Source organism: Ictalurus punctatus, chromosome 2 (genome assembly GCF_001660625.3).
Source record: "Ictalurus punctatus breed USDA103 chromosome 2, Coco_2.0, whole genome shotgun sequence".
In the NCBI taxonomy this organism is placed as follows: Eukaryota; Metazoa; Chordata; class Actinopteri; order Siluriformes; family Ictaluridae; genus Ictalurus; species Ictalurus punctatus.
The window spans coordinates 11,429,022-11,449,951 of NC_030417.2; the positions used below are offsets into that span (position 1 = coordinate 11,429,022).

Sequence of the window (20,930 nt, forward strand, 5' to 3'; positions counted from 1 at the left end):
GGGCAGGTTATTTTCCTCATTTACATGCCTTAGGTACTGTAGCTAATCAATGAGTTATATTTAGCTTGATGGGCCTCAAAAGTATGTATCTGCAAACGTCGGCGACATCACGTGTAGTGTACAGACAGAGTAAAAATGAAGCGAGGTCTTGCTTCAGCATAAGACAACGGCCAAGTCTGACTCTGAACTAATTTGGAGGAACTTTATCATGCAGCAAGACAATGATCCAAAACACACTGCCAACTCAAGAAAGGACTTCATCAGGTGGAAGGTTTTAGACTAGCCAAGTCAAACACCAAACCTTAACCCAAATGAGCAGAGAGGAGCAAACCTGAAGAGGGGACTGAAGGGAGAAACCCCCTGAAGCAAACAACTGAAAGAAACTGCAGTACAAAAATCATCACAAAAGAAGAATGCAACAGTTTGGTGATGTCAGTGAGTCGTAGGCTTAATTCATTTATTGCAATCAAGGGATATGCAACCAAATATTAAGTGTTATTTACTTTTATTTACTTCAAGACTTCTGTTCCTATACTTTTGTTCACCTAAAATATTGGTGGTTTGTTACAAAACTGCCATGTTCTAAGTTGTTTTACACATATGTAAACATAAGGAAATGAAAGCTGAAGTTCTGAGCTGTCGTCTCATATTCATGTGTTGATGTCAAACTCAAATTTCTTCAGTGTATAGCAAAAAGAGTAGAATTGGCCTTGCAGTTCCAATACTTTTGGAGGACACTGTAAGACAGTGTTTTATAGAAATCCTGTCCTGGCCTTGTCCCAGTAAACAGTATAAAATGTTTGTATGATATAATATATGATATGATATTATATGATTTTAAAACAAAAAAAGAAAGAAATGTGCACCATATTGAATATTCAATATTCAAAATTCTACCTGGTCTGAAAGGGACCACAGGAGGACCACAGGTGGCTGATATACCACATGCACATACACTGTAAAACATTTCAGGTGGTTAAACTTAGAAACAAAAGTTCACCTGCTCAGCTCACAAACTCATGATGTATAAGATCATACAATTTAATTTAAGAATGTCATTGTATAAAAACTATATTGTTGTAGTCAAAACCTAACTTACCTGCCCCCACGTCCCCATCCCAGCTCTAATGCATGGATGTTTGAAGTGGTTGCTTCACCTTCTGTCACTGTATTGACACTGACATGAACGGGTATTGTATAAGATAACTGGGTCTGAAACCGACAGATAACATGCCAACATGTAAACTCCATAACAGAGCATGGTGTTTTACGTATATTTTGTTCAAATGGGTCTAAATATATGGTTTTGTCTGAATTAGCTTATTGTCTATGGTATAAAAAATTTACGAAGATATGATCATGCAAACTGGTACACAGACACTGAAATCTCAACTTGTAACATGCCAGCTAGTTTACTTTACTATTGGTAAATTAGAATGAATCACAATCCTTTTCCTTATTGTTTTAGATATGGGTGACTAAACCGTTGAGTGATTGCAAAAGACCTACAGCAAGACTTGGTGGCAACAGGCGCTGAGGTTTCAGTGAGCACAGTATGGTGCGTACTAAGCGCAGAAGGTTTCCATGTCAGAACTCCAAGACGTACACCACTACTAACCCAAAAGCACAAGAAAAGTCGTCTCAAAATCATATAAATAAGCCACAGAAGTTTTGGGATTCTGTTCTGTGGAGCAATGAGGGCTGCTTTGCATACTCTGGCACTGGAAACCTGCAGCATGTGGAAGGCAACATGGATTCACTGAAGTATCAGGAAATCCTAGGAGAAAACGTCATGCCATCTGTGAGGAAGCTGAAGCTTGGGCGTAATTGAACCTTCCAACAACGCAATGATCCCAAGCATACTTCAAATTCCACCAAGACTTGGTTGCAGAAGAAGTCCTGTAAGATTCTACAGGGCCATCACAGTCACCTGACTTGAACCCCATAGAAAATCTCTGGTGGGATTTGAAGAAGGCGGTTGCAGCACACAAACCCAAGAATATTACTGTACTGGAGGCCATTGCTCATGAGGAATGGGTTAAGATTCCTAAGGAACTCTGGTGTCTGGCTATGCAGCTTGTTTGCAGCTGGTCATAACAGCAAAAGGGTGCTCTACTAAGTACTAAAGATGCATACCATGAAGGGGTTGAATAATTTTGAAATTTACGTCATTATAAGTTGCATTTTCAGTTGAATTTGTGGAAACCACTTGAAGTATTTCAATGAACTATTTCAATTGCTTTTGTTTGATTTGTTCATTGCAAACAGTGAAAGTCTGTCAATTTTCACAATAAACCAATGGGAGTTGAAAAATTTTGATTGCAACTGTATATTATAGTATTATATCATAATATACACTTTTTGTTTGTTATAAAATAAATATCCATCCATCCATCCATCTTCTATACCGCTTATCCTTTTCAAGGTCACTGGGAACCTGGAGCCTATCCCAGGAAGCATCAGTCACAAGGCGGGGTACACCCTGGACATGGTGCCAATCCATCGCAGAAAAAATAAATATATTATAATTAAATAAATATTTCAGTTATTAATTAAAAGAATTTAAAAGAATACAATGCTTTTTGTTGGTGAAATAATAATAAAAAAAATTTCAGTGTAATGTCAACAATCAAAGAGTATCATTTACAATAATGAAATGAATTGTTTCAGTCTGGTCTTATGAATATCATAAAAAGAGCAGATTTACATGATTTATAATAATTGATTATGGTGAAGGCATCTCCTAGTCATTTCAGCACTTTCGAGTGGATAATGATGAATGGATGATGATGATGATGATGGAATTGAGAAGCTTCTGGAGTGAGTTCTGTCACTGTGACGCAACAGAACAAGCCGCTGTAATAAGGTGAAGAACGGAAGGCGGAGTTTCAGTGTTGATCTGAATTTTCTAATTGACAGGCTGTTTAACCGAGTTCAGTACTACAATACACTGCTACAATAAAGCGTTTAATGAATTTAGCTCGCTCTCGGACGGCAGATCTTCCACTGCGCCCCCTGCTGTATGCGGTTGGGTCTGCAGCCGCGGCCGCAGGGGTTTATTGTTATATTAAGAAACGTGGCGATGGAGAAAGAACAGTGGAGCCCGCGGACACAACTCTCACCGAGGGTACACCATTTCTCTCTCTCTCTCTCTCTCTCTCTCTCTCTCTCTCTCTCTCCTTACAGTTTCATTCTCTCCGTTTTTATATAAACCATATTTCACTTTAGTAGATTTTTTCAGTCCTTTATGATCAGAGTGCATTTAACCAAAGTTTGATATTCTGTGTAAAAAAGAGCTCCGGAAGGATCAGAGCTAGAAACCTGTGATGGTGTGAAATGAAAAGTGTAGCAGAAGTAATGAATGTGTGTAATAGAGACTGTGCTAACTGCTTGGTGATGTGATGTTTTGCTACTGGTTTGTATTTAGACCCAGTACAGACCCAGCTCTCTTTAGTAGATTCTTTGCTGGATCCAGGCTTGATGTCTGATATGGATGGTGTCAGTGTCACACAGACTGACAGAGCTGTCCCTCAGGTACTCATCAAACACACCACAACACAACAAATCTTTTGATGTCTAAGCTAGCTCATTATACTGATATTATAACTAGCAAATCAACATGAGTGAACAAAGTGATGGTATTAACCTAAGCAGTTAATACTAGCCTAATTTCATAATAATCATTTACTACTGACCGTATGACCTTAGATAACACCGGAAGTAGCTTGGTAAGATTAGACAGTCTCTCCTTTTTAAATAAACTCCTTTGAGATAATGAGCAGAGGATAAAAGAACACTTCTCCGTTCAGATGGGTTGCTTACTGCAGGTATCAGAGCCAGATGATCAACATTGAATGTAGGTTGTGTTGAGTGTAAATGTTAACTGCTGTTTACCAGTATATTTTCAGTACATTAGCTACGTATGCTTACATTACTTTGACTAAAAAGATGGATAATGTCAGCTGATGCTGAAACAGTTTTGGTGTGTTGGTTCATGTTTATAACACCTTTACTTTTTTTACACCTGCTCCTAATACACTGATTTTTTTAAATTAAGGGCAGACGTTCCCCTTAAGTAAAATATGTACCTTTAACAAAAAGTAAATAGGTAAATAAAGGCAGGTTTATGTTAAACTCATGTATTCATTCAAGGTTAGTCAGCTTTTTTGGTGACATTTTGTCTACAAAATATTTAAGCTGTTTTGATGAGTGATGAGCTACAAAGTTTTGGTTGTTGAACGTTCATCTGTTGTTGGGTGAGAAGTCCGACATGATGGCACAGATGAACACACTACGAGGCTCAGTGCAGCAGCTGGAGGAAGAGCTGTCTGAGACACACAGGCTCTTTGACAAGATAACGAGGGTAAGTGAGAATCCTTGCAATAAGCACTTTTAGTATAAGATGCTAATTTATTTATTGTAGATGTGACCATTAAACACTTTGTACCTTCTGCTTCTGCTTCTGCTTCATGGCTGTGTTTTAGGAAAGGGAGCGAGAGCAAGAGGAACACAGTATCCTGAAATCTAAGTATAATGAGATGAGAGAAACTTTACAACAGCAGAATGAGTTACTAAAGGTAGTTTTTTCCTCTCACTAAGTTATTACACTGTATATATTTTGAACTTCCTCCACGTGACTATTGGTTTATATTGACATGTGGCATTTTGTTGTGATTCTAGTCTCATCTCTGCCCCTTTCTCCACCCATGTAATTGGAGTATATCCTGATTGTACTCACGTGTTACCTGTTATGTAGCCCTTGATTAATTTGTCTGTTCATATAGATATTGGTGCTTTCAAGTTTGTGAACCCTTTAGAATGTTCTATATTTCTGCATATATATGACAAAAGTATGTGAACCTCTAGGATTAGCAGTTAATTTGAAGGTGAAATTAGAGTCTGTTGTTTTCAATCAGTGGGATGACAATCTGGTGTGAGTGAGCACCTTGTTTTATTTGAAGAACAGGGATCTATCAAAGTCTAAGTGTATCATGGTACGAACAAAGGAGATTTCTGAGAATCTCAGAAAAAGAGTTGTTGATGCTCATCAGGCTGGAAAAGGTTACAAAACCACCTCTAAATAGTTTGGACTACACCAATCCACAGTCAAATTGTGTACAAATTGAGGAAATTCAACACCATTGTTACCCTCCCCAGGAGTGGTCGACCAACAAAAATCCCTCCAAGAGCAAGACGTGTAATAGTCCTTGAGGTCACAAAGGAACTCAGGGTACCTTCTAAGCAACTAAAGGCCCCTCTCACATTGGCTAATGTTAATGTTCATGAGTCCATCATCAGGAGAACACTGAACAACAATGGTGTGCATGGCAGGGTTACAAGGAGAAAACCACAGCTCTCCAAAAAACATTGCTGCCTGTCTGCATTTGCTAAAGATCACGTGAACAAGCCAGGAGGCTATTGGAATAATGTTTTGTGAATGGATGAGACCAAAATAGAACTTATTGGTTTAAATGAGAAGTGTTATGTTTGGAGAAAGGAAAACACTGCATTCCAGCATAAGAAACTTATCCCATCTGTGAAACATGGTGGTGGTAGTATCATGGTTTGGGCCTGGTTTGCTTCATCTGGACCAGCACGACTTTCCATCATTGATGGAACAATGAATTCTGAATTATACCAGTGAATTATAAAGGAAAATGTCAGGACATCTGTTCATGAACCAAATCTGAAGAGAAAGTGGGTCATGCAGCAAGACATCGATCTTAAACACATAAGTCGTTCTACCAAAGAATGGTTCAAGAAGAATAAAGTGAATGTTTTGGAATGGCCAAGTCAAAGTCTTGACCTTAATCCAATAGAAATGTTGTGGAAGGACCTGAAGCAAGCAGTTCATGTGAGGAAACCCACCAACATCCCAGAGTTGAAGCTGTTCTGTACTGAGGAATGGGATTAAATTTCTCCAGGCCGATGTGCAGGACTGATCAACAGTTACTGCAAATGTTTAGTTGCAGTTGTTGCTGCACAAGCGGGTCACACCAGATACTGAAAGCAAAGGTTCACATACTTTTCGCAGATATGCAATATTGGATCATTTTCCTCCATAAATGACCAAGTATAATATTTTTGTCTCATTTGTTTAATTGGGTTCTCTTTATCTACTTTTAGGACTTGTGTGAAAATCTGATGATGGATTAGATCATATTAATGCAGAAATAGAGAAAATTCTAAGCTTTCAAGCACCACTGTATGAGCCCTCTAAAAATGATAAAAATGCTATGGCTAACATTTATTTATTTATTGCCATCTCTGCCTGATGTGTAAATTTGACAATGAATGAAAAATCAGAGCATGATGATAATAAAACCAAATATTTCTGGTCTAATTGCATGACAGCATCTGTTTCATATATATTTATAAAAATTGGAACGAAAGAGGCTTATTGTAGATGTGAACCTTAAGCACTAAAGTTAAACCTCTTCTGCTCCATGGCTGTGTTTTAGGAATATGAGCAAGAGCAGGAGGCTCATAGTATCCTGAATTCGTTGTGCGATTGTATGTCAAACAACGAGAAGTCACTAAAGGTAAGTTTGACTTTTTATATAACCACAACTGCTATTGTGAACTTAGTCACCTTTTTGGGGACATTTTTTCTTTTGCCCACAAAACATTTCCGGCTGTTTTGACAATTGACAAAAGTTGTCTACAGAAGTATCTGAATGCGTGTAAAAGACCAACAAGCTTTGGTTGCAAAACTCCAGGTCTCTCTGGCTGAAGCTGAGAGGAAATATGAGCAGGCGATGGAGTCCAACGCTCAGCTAGAGAACGAGAAATCGGACCTGTTGTCCCAGATGAACATATTGCAAAGCTCAGTGAAGCAGCTGGAGGAAGAGCTCACTGAGACCCAGAAAATGCATGATGAGATAACAAATGTAAGTGAGAAAATCCTTGAAGTAAGCAGTTCCTTTAGAAACAGTGTGAGGACTTGTGATGCATAATGAGATACACCACAGGCTATATGTATTTGAACAAAATAAAAATATTATTTATAATTTTATAATATTATTATTACAATAAGTATTTCTAGTATAAGGTGCTAGATTGTGGAGTGGTGCATTTTAGATGTGAACATTAAGTACAAAAAATTGAACCTCTTTTGTGTCATGGATGTTTTTTAGGACTATGAGATATCACAGTGCATTTACAAGTACATGATCTCTCGATACAATTCGATGGAGTACCGTTTAAATGAGAAAATTGACTCACTAAGGGTAAGCTTTTCTTCTCATTAAAACACTGTTCATATTGCGAAGGCTGGGTGTGTATGTGTGTGTGTGGACATTCTAGGGTAGTCACCTTTTTGAGGATATTTTGTGCTCTTTCAAATGATGAGATGAGTCCTCAAAAGTGTATGAATGTGTATAGAAGTAAATAAAACCTACAAGTTTTGCTTGTTGAACGTCCAGGCCACTGTGGCTTTAACTGAGATGAAATACCAGGAGGTGGTGGAGTCCAATGATAACCTAAATAACAGGAACTCTGAGCTGATTACGCAAGTGAACGAGATGCAACGTGTGATGAACGAGCTGGAACAACAGCATGCCTCTGCACAGAGAACGTTTCATGAGATAACAAGGGTAAGTGAGATAATCCTTGTAGTGAGCAGTTCCTTTAGAATTAATGTGCTGAGAGTCATCACCAGGCTATATGCACTTCAACAAAGTAAAATAAATATATTTCTAGTATAAAATCCAATTTTTTTGCTGAATAGAAGTGATGCATTTTAGATGTGAATCTCTTTTGCTCCATGGATGTGTTTAGGAAAATGAGCGAAAAGATCAGGAGTTGAGGAAACTGTATTCCACACAAAAGGACATGCAGGACATTGTATTTAAGGTAAGCTTTACTTTTTATGAAACCACTTCGCCAAAATTTGGTCTGAGTGCTACTTAATAATCTGCAGTAACACTAACCATCCGTTTTAACTCTATATCTGAGCCTCTGTTTTTTTTTAAAGACAGATACTCCTGCATCAGTGTTCACCTAGATAATATGGGACATGGGGGTGGGGGGACCCTGGTAGTCAGTGATGGTAGTGAGGAACTGGAGGCAGGCTTCAGCAAGACCAGTGCTGGTGTTTTGTTTATTTTTCTCTGCACACTTTTCAGCACTTGTCTTGGCAAACTAAATCACTATTCATAAAAAAAATATATAGAAAAATTAAACGGCTATTTACAACCACCCCCAGGGGAGTCTCGATGCGGTGTTCTGTGAGATATGTGGGACCAGCCAGGGACAATCGCACATCAGAATATATATTCCTGGGTTAGTTGGCCCACTGTGTGGAGTTCTGCTCTCAGGTCCAGCATGTATTAAATTCAGTCTTACTTAAAAGTCCCTCCCAGTATTCCCACACAATACTGAATACACCCCAGGGCTTGTGCCCACACAATAATTGAAACAAGGAAAACCTTGTGGAGGCTTGCAGGACTTCTCCTACTGCAAAGGGTTTCGAGTTTCCAATTTTGAGCATCCTATTCATAAAATTACAAATCATATTTTTATGTCTTTGATGAAATCTTCTGACTAGCCCATCTCTTTGCCAATGGTAAACACAAGTGTGAATCGATTTAATCCCTAATATTTCATAAAGTTCACTACTGACTGTGTGTGTGTGTGACATAAAGGAAATGCCTTGGTCAGTGTGAATCTCTTTCATCAATCTGAAGCGCGCCTCCACAATACTGCGTGCAGAGATGTTGTGGAGCAGCACTGCTTCTGGGTAGCATGTTGTGTAATATATCCAAGCTAACACAAAATGTTACCCTCATGCACTCTGTTCTAATGGTGAGGCCAATTCCTTTAAACGGTCCTCGATTAAACGAAGGGGGCACAATGGTGCTTTTGGGGTGAGGAAGTGATTCACATGCTGCACCCCAGATGCCTACATCGCTAAGAATGACTGGCTAACCATAACGGCCCATGAGACAGTTTAATGTTTAATGCACTTCTAACAACAGCTTTGAAGAATTTTGGATGTAGATTTAGACCCCTAATGAACAATTCAGGGAACACATCCTCTTCTGGGTGTCACCGGATAGTGCAATTATGAGTCATCCATATTTGTTTTGGTACGAGTAATCCTTTAGACACTCAGTACGTTTACATGGACAACAATAATCCGATATTAACCTGATTAAGACAATACTCTGATTAAGAAACTATCATGTAAACAGCGATTATTGATTATCTTAATCGGACTAAAGTCATACTCGAAGTAAACCCAAATGGAATTAAGACATGTGGAGTATTCCTGTTTTAGTCACATTATCGACGTGCGTTACAGACATGTACACACCTTCATTACACTATTGACATTGTGTGGGAGTTTTCACCGCATTTTGCGACAGGACACGTACACACACGGCAGTGCTCAACCGTTTGACAGCAAACGAGATCACGGCTGTGTCCGAAACCACGTACTTACCTACTATATAGTAAGAGAAATACATGTATCTCGGCTACTAAATAGTAGGTAAGGACGCAGTTTTGGACACAGCCCACGGCTTCAAGCAGTCATCTATTTGCATGTACAGCATGACAAATAATTAACTGTGCTTGATGCTTTCATAAAATTAAAATTGAAACACCCAAAACTGTATACGGTACCATAACGAAGACGAACTGTATGTCGATACGTGAAATTCTGGAGGGAACGTTGGACGGCATGGCGTGGGGACGTAATGACGTGTGCCGTTAATCGATCTATGTTCTATAACATGTAAAACAGGAACATGAAAGGAATCTTCTAAATCTTCTCATGTAAACACCTTAATCACAATATTGTCTTATTCAGAATAAGGTCAGTAATTAGATTATTGCTGTCCATGTAAACGTAGTCAGTGAATCTCATGATGAAATTTTATTTGGGAGTTTTGTTGTTTGCAAAACAAAAAGTCCATGTGATTCCAAGACCTCAGTTTCTACTTGACCAAAATACACAATACTTTGAAGTTATAATTTAAAGTGAAGCAACCTATTTAGCACTCAGTTGTGAACCTCTTTTGCTCCAATGCTTTGTTTTAGGATTATGAGGCATTGTGTCAAAGTCACACCACAATGATCTCACAGAACAACGAGCTGAAGGAACAGCATGAAGAGTTACTAAAGGTAAGTTTTTCCTGACTGCTGTAATACACTGTGTGTCAGTTGTGAGTTAGAAACGTAACTACATTTTAGAATTAAAGGATTTTTAAAAGCAAATATTCAATCTGAAAAAAACCCCAACAACAACGGAAAAGTATCATTTTCAGGTATTTCCTATATCACTGCAGCAAGGGGTCAAAAACTGTAAATGCTCCAGCTAACCTGTATTTATTGTCACACCTGAGTGATATGTATATTTGGAAAGTAGCATAATAATACAATCAAGTATTTCAGATTTAATTACACCACAGCTTGTGTTTAATACACATTTTCAAAAATTGGAACCGAATAGGTTCATTGTAGATGTGAACATTAAGCACTAAAGTTTAAACCTCTTCTACTCCATGGCTATGTTTTAGGAGTGTGAGCGACAGCGGGAGGCTCACGATATCCTGAGGTCGCAATATGAGAAGATGAAGGATAATTTATCAGACAACGAGAAGTCACTAATGGTAAGTTTTTCTTCTCATGTAACCACAACTGCTATTGTTAACTGTGTGTGCGTCTGTGTGCGTCTGTGTGTGTCTGTGTGTGTCTGTGTGTGTCTGCGTGTGTTGATTCTTGTTTAGTCACCATTTTGGGGACATTTTGTGAAAACATTTTAAATCTGTTCTGACGAGTGATGAGTCAAGTCCTCAGAAGTGTCTCAATGTGTGTAGAATAAATAAAGCTAACAAGCTTTGGTTGTTAAAATTCCAGGCCACTCTTGCTGAAGCTGTGGCAACACATGAGCAGGCACTGGAGTCCAACGCTCAGCTGGAGAAGGAAAAGGTAGACCTGATGTACCATGTGCACAAACTGAGAGGCACAGTGCAGCAGCTGGAGGAAATGCTCTATGAGGCAAACATGACGTGTAACATGATAATGCAGGTAAGGGAAATAATCTGAGGAGTCATGATGTTCATGCTGACTCGACCAGCCCACCACTTGGATTTTAATTTTTTCTGCACTGTAAAGTTAAAAGTCCCGGAATATGAAAATGGTTAACGTGTACAAAACCTAATGTACCAATATGGCATTTTGTGGTGTTCAATACAAGGCTCTGAAATGTAATGCTCCTGTGTATTGAACAATATATTCAACAGACTACATAATAAAGTATTTTTGCCATAAAATAATGATTATTATATGCCCCCTTGTATCATGCAGTGTGACTGTAAATGTGAGTTTTATGGATTGTTACATACATACACAGCATCTGTTTAGTACACATTTTCAAAAAGTAAACATAACATTTTGTAAACATTAAGTTATATATTTTTTATTTTCTCCATGGCTGTGTTTTAGGATCTTGAGCGAGCAGGGGATGCTTACAGTATACTAAAGTCACAGTACGAAGACATATTAAAACAGTGTGATTAATTACTAATGGTAAGCTTCTACTCTCATTAAGCTTTCAGTGCTATAGTACTGCTTTTTAAAATTGAACCTGATGTCCCAGGTGAACGTTGCAAATGCTCAGTGCAACAGTTCGAGGAAGAGCTCGCCGAGACAGAAAATACTATTAGAAATTTTTTGTTTTAAAGATACTGTATACAGTATATACTTGAACAAAAGTTGCATTTTTAGTTTAGGCTGCTAGGTTGCTTTTTTATTGAATGCAAGTGGCCTATTGTACAGTAAATGTGAAATTTAAGTTCTCATGTTTGAACCTCTTCTGCTTCATGGCTGTGTTTTAGGAGAGGGAGCAACAACAGGAAGCTTACAGTATCCTAAGCCACTGATAGGCTATATAGGAGGTACCTTCTGGCCTGTAAGTACTGTTAGCTCTGATTCTGTGAGGGAAAACAGAGGGGAGCACCACTTCAATCCGTTAGCACTGGTGCAGCAGAATAGGTGGATCAATGGATGTTATTTGTCAGGAGAGGAAGTAGCAATTCTAGCTAGCAGTTCTCCAGGAAAGCTCAGTCAGAAAATGGCATGAATCCTCTCATCATGGTGGGAGAAAAAAGAAAGTGAAGAGAGAAATCTGGAGTCCATCACAGTGTTGGAGGCCAGAAAACTGTGGCTCTGGCTAAACTCAGTAGCTGCATGGGATACAGTGGGAGAAATAACTATTGAACGCGTCAACATTTTTTTCAGTAAATATATTTCCTATGAGGTTATTCACATGAAATTTTCACCAGACATTGGTATTAACTCAAGAAATCCAAACATTAAAGTCTATAATTAAAGTTATGTGTAATAAAGAGGAATGACACAGGAAAAAAAGTATTGAACACACTAACTGAAATTTATTTAATACTGTAATGACAGCTTCAAGATGCTTTCTGTATGAAGAACTTAATCGGCCGCAGTATTCAGGTGTGATTTTGGCCCATTCTTCTAAACATATTGTCTTGAAATCTTGTTCAATTGGATTCAAGTCAGGTGATTGACTGGGTGATTGACAGGTGATTGACATAAAACACACAATTGCAAGCTGTATGGCTGGTTCACGAATAACTCATATCTTAATACCATGATTAAAATTTTTTTGTTATATCCACATTCCAGAAAGGTGTCCCAGTTAATTCATCACAATTCTGAATGTTTAGTTCATTCATTTCTAATTAATCTCTGTTATGTGATCTTTCCATTCGTCTATCCTAACTGCTCTGTCTTCATTTAGACCATTTCATTCTATGTTTTTAGTTTTTAGTTTAAACTTTTAGTTTAAAAGTTTAGAACAAAAAATGACAAGAAAGCCTAATTTACTGTAGATTTCAGCCAACAAAATAAATTTCACAATATCTTAGATCCTTTTTAGTCACTTGCATTCACATTTCTTCAAAAGAGTTATTTTATCTACATACTGGAACTTTTTATCAGCCTGAACTTAAGGACATCACTAATTTTTTTTTTTGTACAAAGCATTTTATTCATCCAAATATTCACAGTACACAGTAAAACCAAAACTTTCAGGGGGAACAAGCCTCTGAATTCATCCTCTTCTGGAAGACACTGGATAAAATGCACTGAGCAACATGTTGATGACACATCTTAATCTGCATAAGAAGAACGTAATGATGATGGTGATTATTCTTTAGGCAGAAGCTACCTGCAGAATACTAAACCACTTTAACTGTGATTTTTAATGAAGCCACATTTGAGTGTCCATATACATTTTTGTCGAATTTTGAACAGCATATCCATATACTTTTCAGGGCTATTGTATATGTATATGGTGTATATACATAATTTTTTTTATTGAATTGCAATGACACTAAATATTTTTGAATGCTAAAGTTGCAGTTGTTTGAGTTACACACACAAACATATTGGTTTTGCAAAAAGGTTAAGCAGATCTTATAGTATAGTAAGGAATAATAAGTGGAAGTGGCTTTACTAATCACAGAGTGTTTTCAACTTAATTCAATCTTAAAGCCAGTAAAGATCTCAGTGTGAGGTATTTACATTACATTACACGTCCACTTGCACATTTTCTAGTCCCATCATGCCTTTCTCTGTTAGCCATCCTTGGGTGTTTCCGTGATGTGTGGTTAGATTTGGATGTGATAAGTTACAAATCTTTTCCTTTGTGAAGCCCTTCCCTGACCGGCTAAACTGTACTGTGATTTCACCATCGGCTACTCAGTGTTTATTGGTCTCAGATGCCAAAGAGTACACGAAGAAAAACAAAAGGGTCATATAGATTCAAAACTTTTTTTTTTTTTTTTTAAATGAGATTAAGTAATATATGTATTCTAACTGAGTAGAAAAAGAAACATTACTGACAGGTTTTATGGAATTGTAGTGTTACAATATAAAATGTTCAGTATCACTCTGATTATCAGCAACATCCACATCCGTCTCTGTCCCATCACCTAAGGTAAAAGTAAAATAAACTATTATAATGCTCAACCATTTCAGACTGTATATGATAATACTTTTCTTTACAAAATACAGTTACAGGGTTGACTATATGTAACGTCTTTTATAGTTTTTAGCTATAATTAGAACAATATGGTTGAGCAGATCCAGTCCAGTTCCAAAACTTGACCTGAATATTTTGGGTGATATTTGGTGGTTCTATTTATGAAATATTCCATAGTTCATCAATGCAATCAGTAGAACAGTGGTTCTGGAGCAGTGGCCCCCTGGAGAGCCACCAGATGGCGCCAGGGGGGCTTCATAGAAATTCTAGAACATTGTTGTTGTTTTTTAAATGAACGTATGTAAGTCGGGATTGCCAACCTTTGAAATATGATGTACATAAAAATGAGAAATATTAGTAAATTAAATCAATTATACACAGCACACTAAGACACACCAAGCAGAGACATCCGTTGATACACACTATTATATCGCCTCTATGTAGGCATAAAGGGATGCACACTATACAAGGGAGGCCTCATGCTGAAAAAGTTTGAGCACCACTGCAGTAGAGTATAGCAGAGGAACTCCCAGAGGGTGAACCCCAAAATTTTAGTACATTTTACAGTCAAACCATCCTTTACCTTTACCTTTCCTTTGTGGCTATACTGTATTATAGACATTAATAACTGATTTTGGATGGCTCTAATGATTAAATATTCTCTAGTTCATAAATGCCTAGAGAATATTTAATCATTAGAGCCAGAGAGCTCCACAGAGTGTTCCAAAAGTAGATCACTTGTTTTATACATCAGTTCTAGTTGAGAGCTTAAAGCTTTAATTGATAGTGGATCAATGGCGTGTACTCTTAGCGAGGAAAGGCTGCTGAAATGTATTCCAGACACGACAAGACAGTCAGCTCAAGATATTGTCATTGTTGGTTGTGGCAGCCATTTTGTCACTCCAACTGCAGTCTATGATCTTAAAGATATGGTGTATGGCTACTCCGTGATAATTCCTGCTTTAGTCATGCCTGGACAGACTAAAGAGATGGTTTTAGGCACAAACATCATAACGAGACATCTGATGCAATTGAGAGTATATTGACGGTTACTGGAGGCTCATGTCTAAGTCATGCAACAATTTTGGAACCAACAGAGTCCAGATAAAGACCAAAGCAAATATTGGTCTGAAGAGTCATAACACCACTTTGGGAAGATGGTTCTATTCCCTTGAAAGTCATCATCAACCCCACTAATCAAAGAGTTGTGAGGAGAAAATATATATATATATATATATATATATATAAAATGTGTCACACTGTGTTGCTGTGCAAGATTTACTGTATATTCGTTCAGAACATAAAGTGGGCGTTCCATACCCAGTTTTTTCTTCTTTCTCTTTCTTTCTTCACAGTTGGTTTTCGGGTTATGGTATGTCCCCAATTAAGCAGGATTTAAGGGGGCTGCATGTAATGAGATAAGCATGAAGGTTTATGGAGTTCTTTAAATTAAATCCTGTATTAATGGCTATTGGCTGTGGTGGTTGTGCTAGAACTACTGGACTAGAGGAAATCTGCATCAGAGCTATGAAGGACTGCTGTGTGTGTTTTAGCTATATGTTAATGTGTGAAATACAAGTTACTATCAAATGTTAGACACTGCATGGCAAGGATTAAATACAGAAGACACTGACTGATTTGTAGATGGTGTTTTCTGTTGATATACAGGTCATTTTGATAGCTTTATTTCCCTTTCAACATTCCGTGTGATCTCTGACTGTGTGTTTCCATGTGTGATTCTAACAAGGTGAAATGTATTTAAAATAGGTCGAGCTGTTATATGCTTGAACTTACCACAGTTTCTTTGTTTTACTGCTGTGTGCAGGTAATTGTTTTTTTATCATATTGTATTTGAGAATTTACTCTCTTGATTCAACTGTACATGCTCTGTGTTGTTAAGTAAATGTTTTGTGTAAACCATGCGTTGCAGGCACTTACAGTGCATTCACAGTATTCACAGTATTCACAACGCTTCACTTTTTCCACATTTTGTTATGTTACAGCCTTATTCCAAAATGGATTAAATTAATTATTTTCAAAATTCTACAAACAATACCCCATAATGACAACATGAAAGAAGTTTGTTTCAAATCGTTGCAAATTTATTAAAAATAAAAAAACAAAATGTACATAAGTATTCACAGCCTTTGCCATGACACTCAAAATTGAGCTCAGGTGCATCCTGTTTCCACTGATCATCCTTGAGATGTTTCTGCAACTTGATTGGAGTCCACCTGTGGTAAATTCAGTTGATTGGACATGATTTGGAAAGGCACAGACCTGTCTATATAAGGTCCCACAGTTAACAATGCATGTCAGAGCACATACCAAGCCATGAAGTCCAAGGAATTCCTGTCTGTAGACCTCTGAGACAGGATTGTATCGAGGCACAAATCTGGGGAGGGTACAGAAACATGTCTGCAGCATTGAAGGTCCCAATGAGCACAGTGGCCTCCATCATCCGTAAATGGAAGAAGTTTGGAACCACCAGAACTCTTCCTAGAGTTGGCCGCCCGGCCAAACTGAGCGATCGGGGAGAAGGGCCTTGGTCAGGGAGGTGACCAAAAACACAATAGTCATTCTGACAGAGCTCCAGCATGTCTCTGTAGAGAGAGGAGAACCTTCCAGAAGAACAACCATCTCTGCAGCACACCACCAATCAGGCGTGTATGGTAGAGTGGCCAGATGGAAGCCACTCCTCAGTAAAAGGCACATGACAGCCCGCCTGGAGTTTGCCAAAAGGCACCTGAAGGACTCTCAGACCATGAGAAACAAAGATTGAACTCTTTGGCCTGAATGGCAAACGTCATGTCTGGAGGAAACCAGGCACCAGTCATCACCTGTCCAATACCATCCCTATAGTGAAGCATCATGCTGGCAGCATCATGCTGTGGGGATGTTTTTCAGCAGCAGGAACTTGGAGACTAGTCAGGATCGAGGGAAAGATGAATGCAGCAATGTAAAGAGAAATCCTTCATGAAAACCTGCTCCAGAGCACTCTGGACCTCAGACTGGGGCGAAGATTCATCTTCCAACAGGACAACGACCCTAAGCACACAGCCAAGATAACAAAGGAGTGGCTACAGGACAACTCTGTGAATGTCCTTGAGTGGCCCAGCCAGAGCCCAGACTTGAACCCGATTGAACATCTCTGGAGAGATCTGAAAATGGCTGTGCACCAACACTCCCCATCCAACCCGATGGAGCTTGAGAGGTCCTGCAAAGAAGAATGGGAGAAACTGCCCAAAAATAGGTGTGCCAAGCTTGTAGTATCATTCTCAAAAAGACTTGAGGCTGTAATTGTTGCCAAAGGTGCTTCAACAAAGTATTGAACAAAGGCTGTGAATACTTATGTACATGTGCTTTTTGTTTTTTATTTTGAATAAATTTGCAAAGATTTCAAACAAACTTCTTTCACGTTGTCATTATGGGGTATTGTTTGTAGAATTTTGAGGAAAATAATGAATTGAATCCATTTTGGAATAACGCTGTAACATAACAAAATAAAATGGAAAAAGTGAAGCGCTGTGAATACTTTCCGGATGCACTGTAATTCATGCTTAAAAAAAAAAAAATCATGTTTCCCTTAAGTTCACATATATGTAAAGAGATACACAAAATGGATGGTGTAGTCTATGTATACACACACACACACACACACACACACACACATATGAAATGTACTATGATCTCAGTGCAATGTCATAAGTTTAATGTATTTAAGTAAAAGAGGAAAAAGACAACAGTAAATTGTTTTAAACTCTTTGTAACTTACCTGAAGAAATTCACTTATTCGAGATTCATGTTTTATTTATTTATTTGTTTGTTTGTTTGTTTAGTCCGAAATGTTATGTGGATAATTAATGTACATTATTGTATTCAAATCTACAGCAGATCTACAGAGAACTGCTGTGGGTAGACCTATTATATGCTCGAACTTAACACATTCTCTGTGTTTTACTGCTTGGTGTGCAGTCCCAAATTAATGTCAACATCATCCACTATTAGAGTCTGTGTGTGCTGATGAAGGGTGGGATAGACCATGTACAATAAACAAAGGTCACACTAACAAAGTGAGATGCCGTAGTATTTTAGACTACAGTGTCACTATAAAAACAAGCCATTTAGACTCTCAAATACCACGGTCATTGACTGAACATGAGGTGGAGAATTTAAATGTATGGAGCCTGGAAAACCTTTTGAACTTCATATAGTTCTGCAAACAACAGGTTTTCCCTGAACTTAGATATGTTTCTTTTTTCCTCATATTTCATCCAGAAGTAAAGTTATAGCATTTTTAAGTGTGGTTATTGCCCTCCAAAGTGAAAACATTTCATTTAAAGATTACATTCCATTTCCACTAAAAGACATCCTGCCTACCTGTACACTTCTAACCTAATCTACTAACTAGCAAGGTTTTTGACATCTTTCAGATCCTATCTGAATGCTGTTTCATTTTAATTCTGATTTCAAATTTACTTGGGGTTACTTTGGTTCTTGGAAGAATGTTGGGAGGCCGGCTTCATCTGGGAAGATTCACCAATGTTCCAAGTGTTGGTGCAGGACCACAACGAACACGGCAGTGTTCTGGAGTAGAATCGTCGTAGCGACCAGGGAATCTATTGGTTTGACCCAGTGACAGATTAATAGCTATGTTGCTCCAAGCCTTTCACCTGAATGAATGAAGAGGTGTGAATTCCCAAATATGTTCATATTTATTGCAAGGAAAAGAATAAAATCAACTAAAATCCAATGCAACAAAGAAATAACATAAACAATCATTAAAAATTCTCTACAGCTTTACTATGGTCTGTAACAATATTATCAGCTACACAAGTAGTTCCCAGCAGTACCCCCATCCTATCCGTGGAGGGGTCCAGCTCCAACCAGCTAGGGGGCAATTTAGCAAATCATACCTACTCACTTTTGTAAGATACACAGTGTAACTGCCAGCCAAGAGGAAAATACTTAAAATATGATAACTAAAGAAAGAGTACAAAAATGACAAAAAAGAACAAAAGATAGACACTGCTAAACTAAATACCTGCACATTGGTGCCCATATAGGACAATCGAAATGAATAGTTTCACTCCTGTGACAGTAGATACTCTGACTTCTACTGTGTTGTGATATGATATGACAGTGAGTCATGTAATGAAACAAAAAAAAAAGTTACTGATAAAGTTCAAGGACAACCACCGGAGACTGAGTGGGTCACAGGCCTAACACCATGAATGTAGCCATAGACGGTGCAATCCAACTGGGCACAAACATGGCAAACGCACACACAGAAATCATGCCTGAAGCAGCAAAGTAAGTGTGGCCAAAGCAAGTGAAAAGCAAAGCATGAGGCTGCACTGGAGGAAAAGATCAGTAAAGCAGCAGTGCAATGAACACCCACACAGGGAAGCAGTGAAGCCACAAAGCAGCAGAGCATCAGAACAGCAGAACAGCAGAAGGTAGCCTCTACAAAAAAGAAAATTATTAACTAAGTGTCAACTATGATTAAGAAACCATATCTGATTAGAAGCATCATACAGATTACCTGGTACTGCTAGTTCCAACACCATCACTTGTGGAATGCTCCTAGCCAGTATACAGTGACCTGAATCATTATGAAACAGCCTGATTCAAAAACTAATTGTATGTTCAAATCGAAGTAAAAAGAAAAGCAATAGCTAGTATGCGTAGGATTTTCAACTCAACTGGAAAACCAAGAACCATTTCTCCTTGCTTAATGGAGAAGCCTTCTAAAGCTGTCCTACAGTAATTGCTGCAAATCCCACAATCAGCAGTGTGATTCAACCATATGTGTAAATCAGGAGTAAATGAACCAAAAACCAATAACCCTACTTTTACTGGAACTTCAAAATAGAGCAGTTTCCTCTACCAACTAGGAAAGTCATCACGTGCTACGTTTGTTGCATGTCACCTCTAACAGCATGCAGGTAATCTGCACACCTGAGCCTTAAAGTCTCATGACCTGACATCACACCCAGTTACGTAATCACTAAAGCACAAGTTTTCACTATTTGGAGATAATGGTTCTCACTCTGCTTTGCTGCTGTCCCTGAGCATTTGCAACCCTTTCCAGACTGATATACAGTATCTCACTAAAGTGAGTAAACCCCTCACATTTTTGTAAATATTTGATTATATCTTTTCATGTGACAACACTGAAGAAATGACACTTTGCTACAATGTAAAGTAGTGAGTGTACAGCTTATATAACATTGCTGTCCCCTCAAAATAACTCAGCACACAGCCATTAATGTCTAAACCGCTGGCAACAAAAGTGAGTACACCCCTAAGTGAAAATGTCCAAATTGGGCCCAATTAGCCATTTTCCCTCCCCGGTGTCATGTGACTTGTTAGTGTTACAGGGTCTCAGGTGTGAATGGGGAGCAGGTGGGGTAAATTTGGTTTCATCGCTCTCACACTCCCTCATACTGGTCACTGGAAGTTCAACATGGCAAAGAACTCTCTGAGGATCTGAAAAAAAAAATTGTTGCTCTACATAAAGATGACCTAGGCTATAAGAAGATTGCCAAGACCCTGACACTGAGCTGCAGCACGGTGGCCAAGACCATACAGCGGTTTAACTGGACAGGTTCCACTCAGAACAGGCCTCGCCATGGTCAACCAAAGAAGTTGAGTGCATGTGCTCAGCGTCATATCCAGAAGTTGTCTTTGGGAAATAGAAGTATGAGTGCTGCCAACATTGCTGCAGAGTTTGAAGGGGTGGGGGGTCAGCCTGTCAGTGCTCAGACCATATGCCGCACACTGCATCAAATTGGTCTGCATGGCTGTCGTCCCAGAAGGAAGCCTCTTCTAAAGATGATGCACAAGAAAGCCCACAAACAGTTTGCTGAAGACAGGCAGACTAAGGACATGGATTACTGGAACCATG

General features: G+C 38.5%; 1 protein-coding gene across 1 annotated transcript; it reads left to right on the forward strand.

Moving 5' to 3' along the window:
- The first annotated feature begins 2,887 nt into the window (after positions 1 to 2,887).
- On the forward strand, positions 2,888 to 13,787 carry LOC108275534 (leucine-rich repeat flightless-interacting protein 2). The gene is made up of 14 exons (XM_017486417.3): positions 2,888 to 3,127; positions 3,428 to 3,534; positions 4,265 to 4,363; positions 4,485 to 4,577; positions 6,462 to 6,542; positions 6,720 to 6,890; positions 7,137 to 7,229; positions 7,425 to 7,595; positions 7,780 to 7,854; positions 10,045 to 10,128; positions 10,524 to 10,616; positions 10,864 to 11,034; positions 11,452 to 11,535; positions 11,844 to 13,787. Exons 1-13 carry the CDS (start codon positions 2,971 to 2,973, stop codon positions 11,524 to 11,526), a joined length of 1,470 nt encoding a protein of 489 aa, XP_017341906.1. The 5' UTR covers positions 2,888 to 2,970; the 3' UTR covers positions 11,527 to 11,535; positions 11,844 to 13,787.
- The last annotated feature ends 7,143 nt before the right edge of the window (positions 13,788 to 20,930 follow it).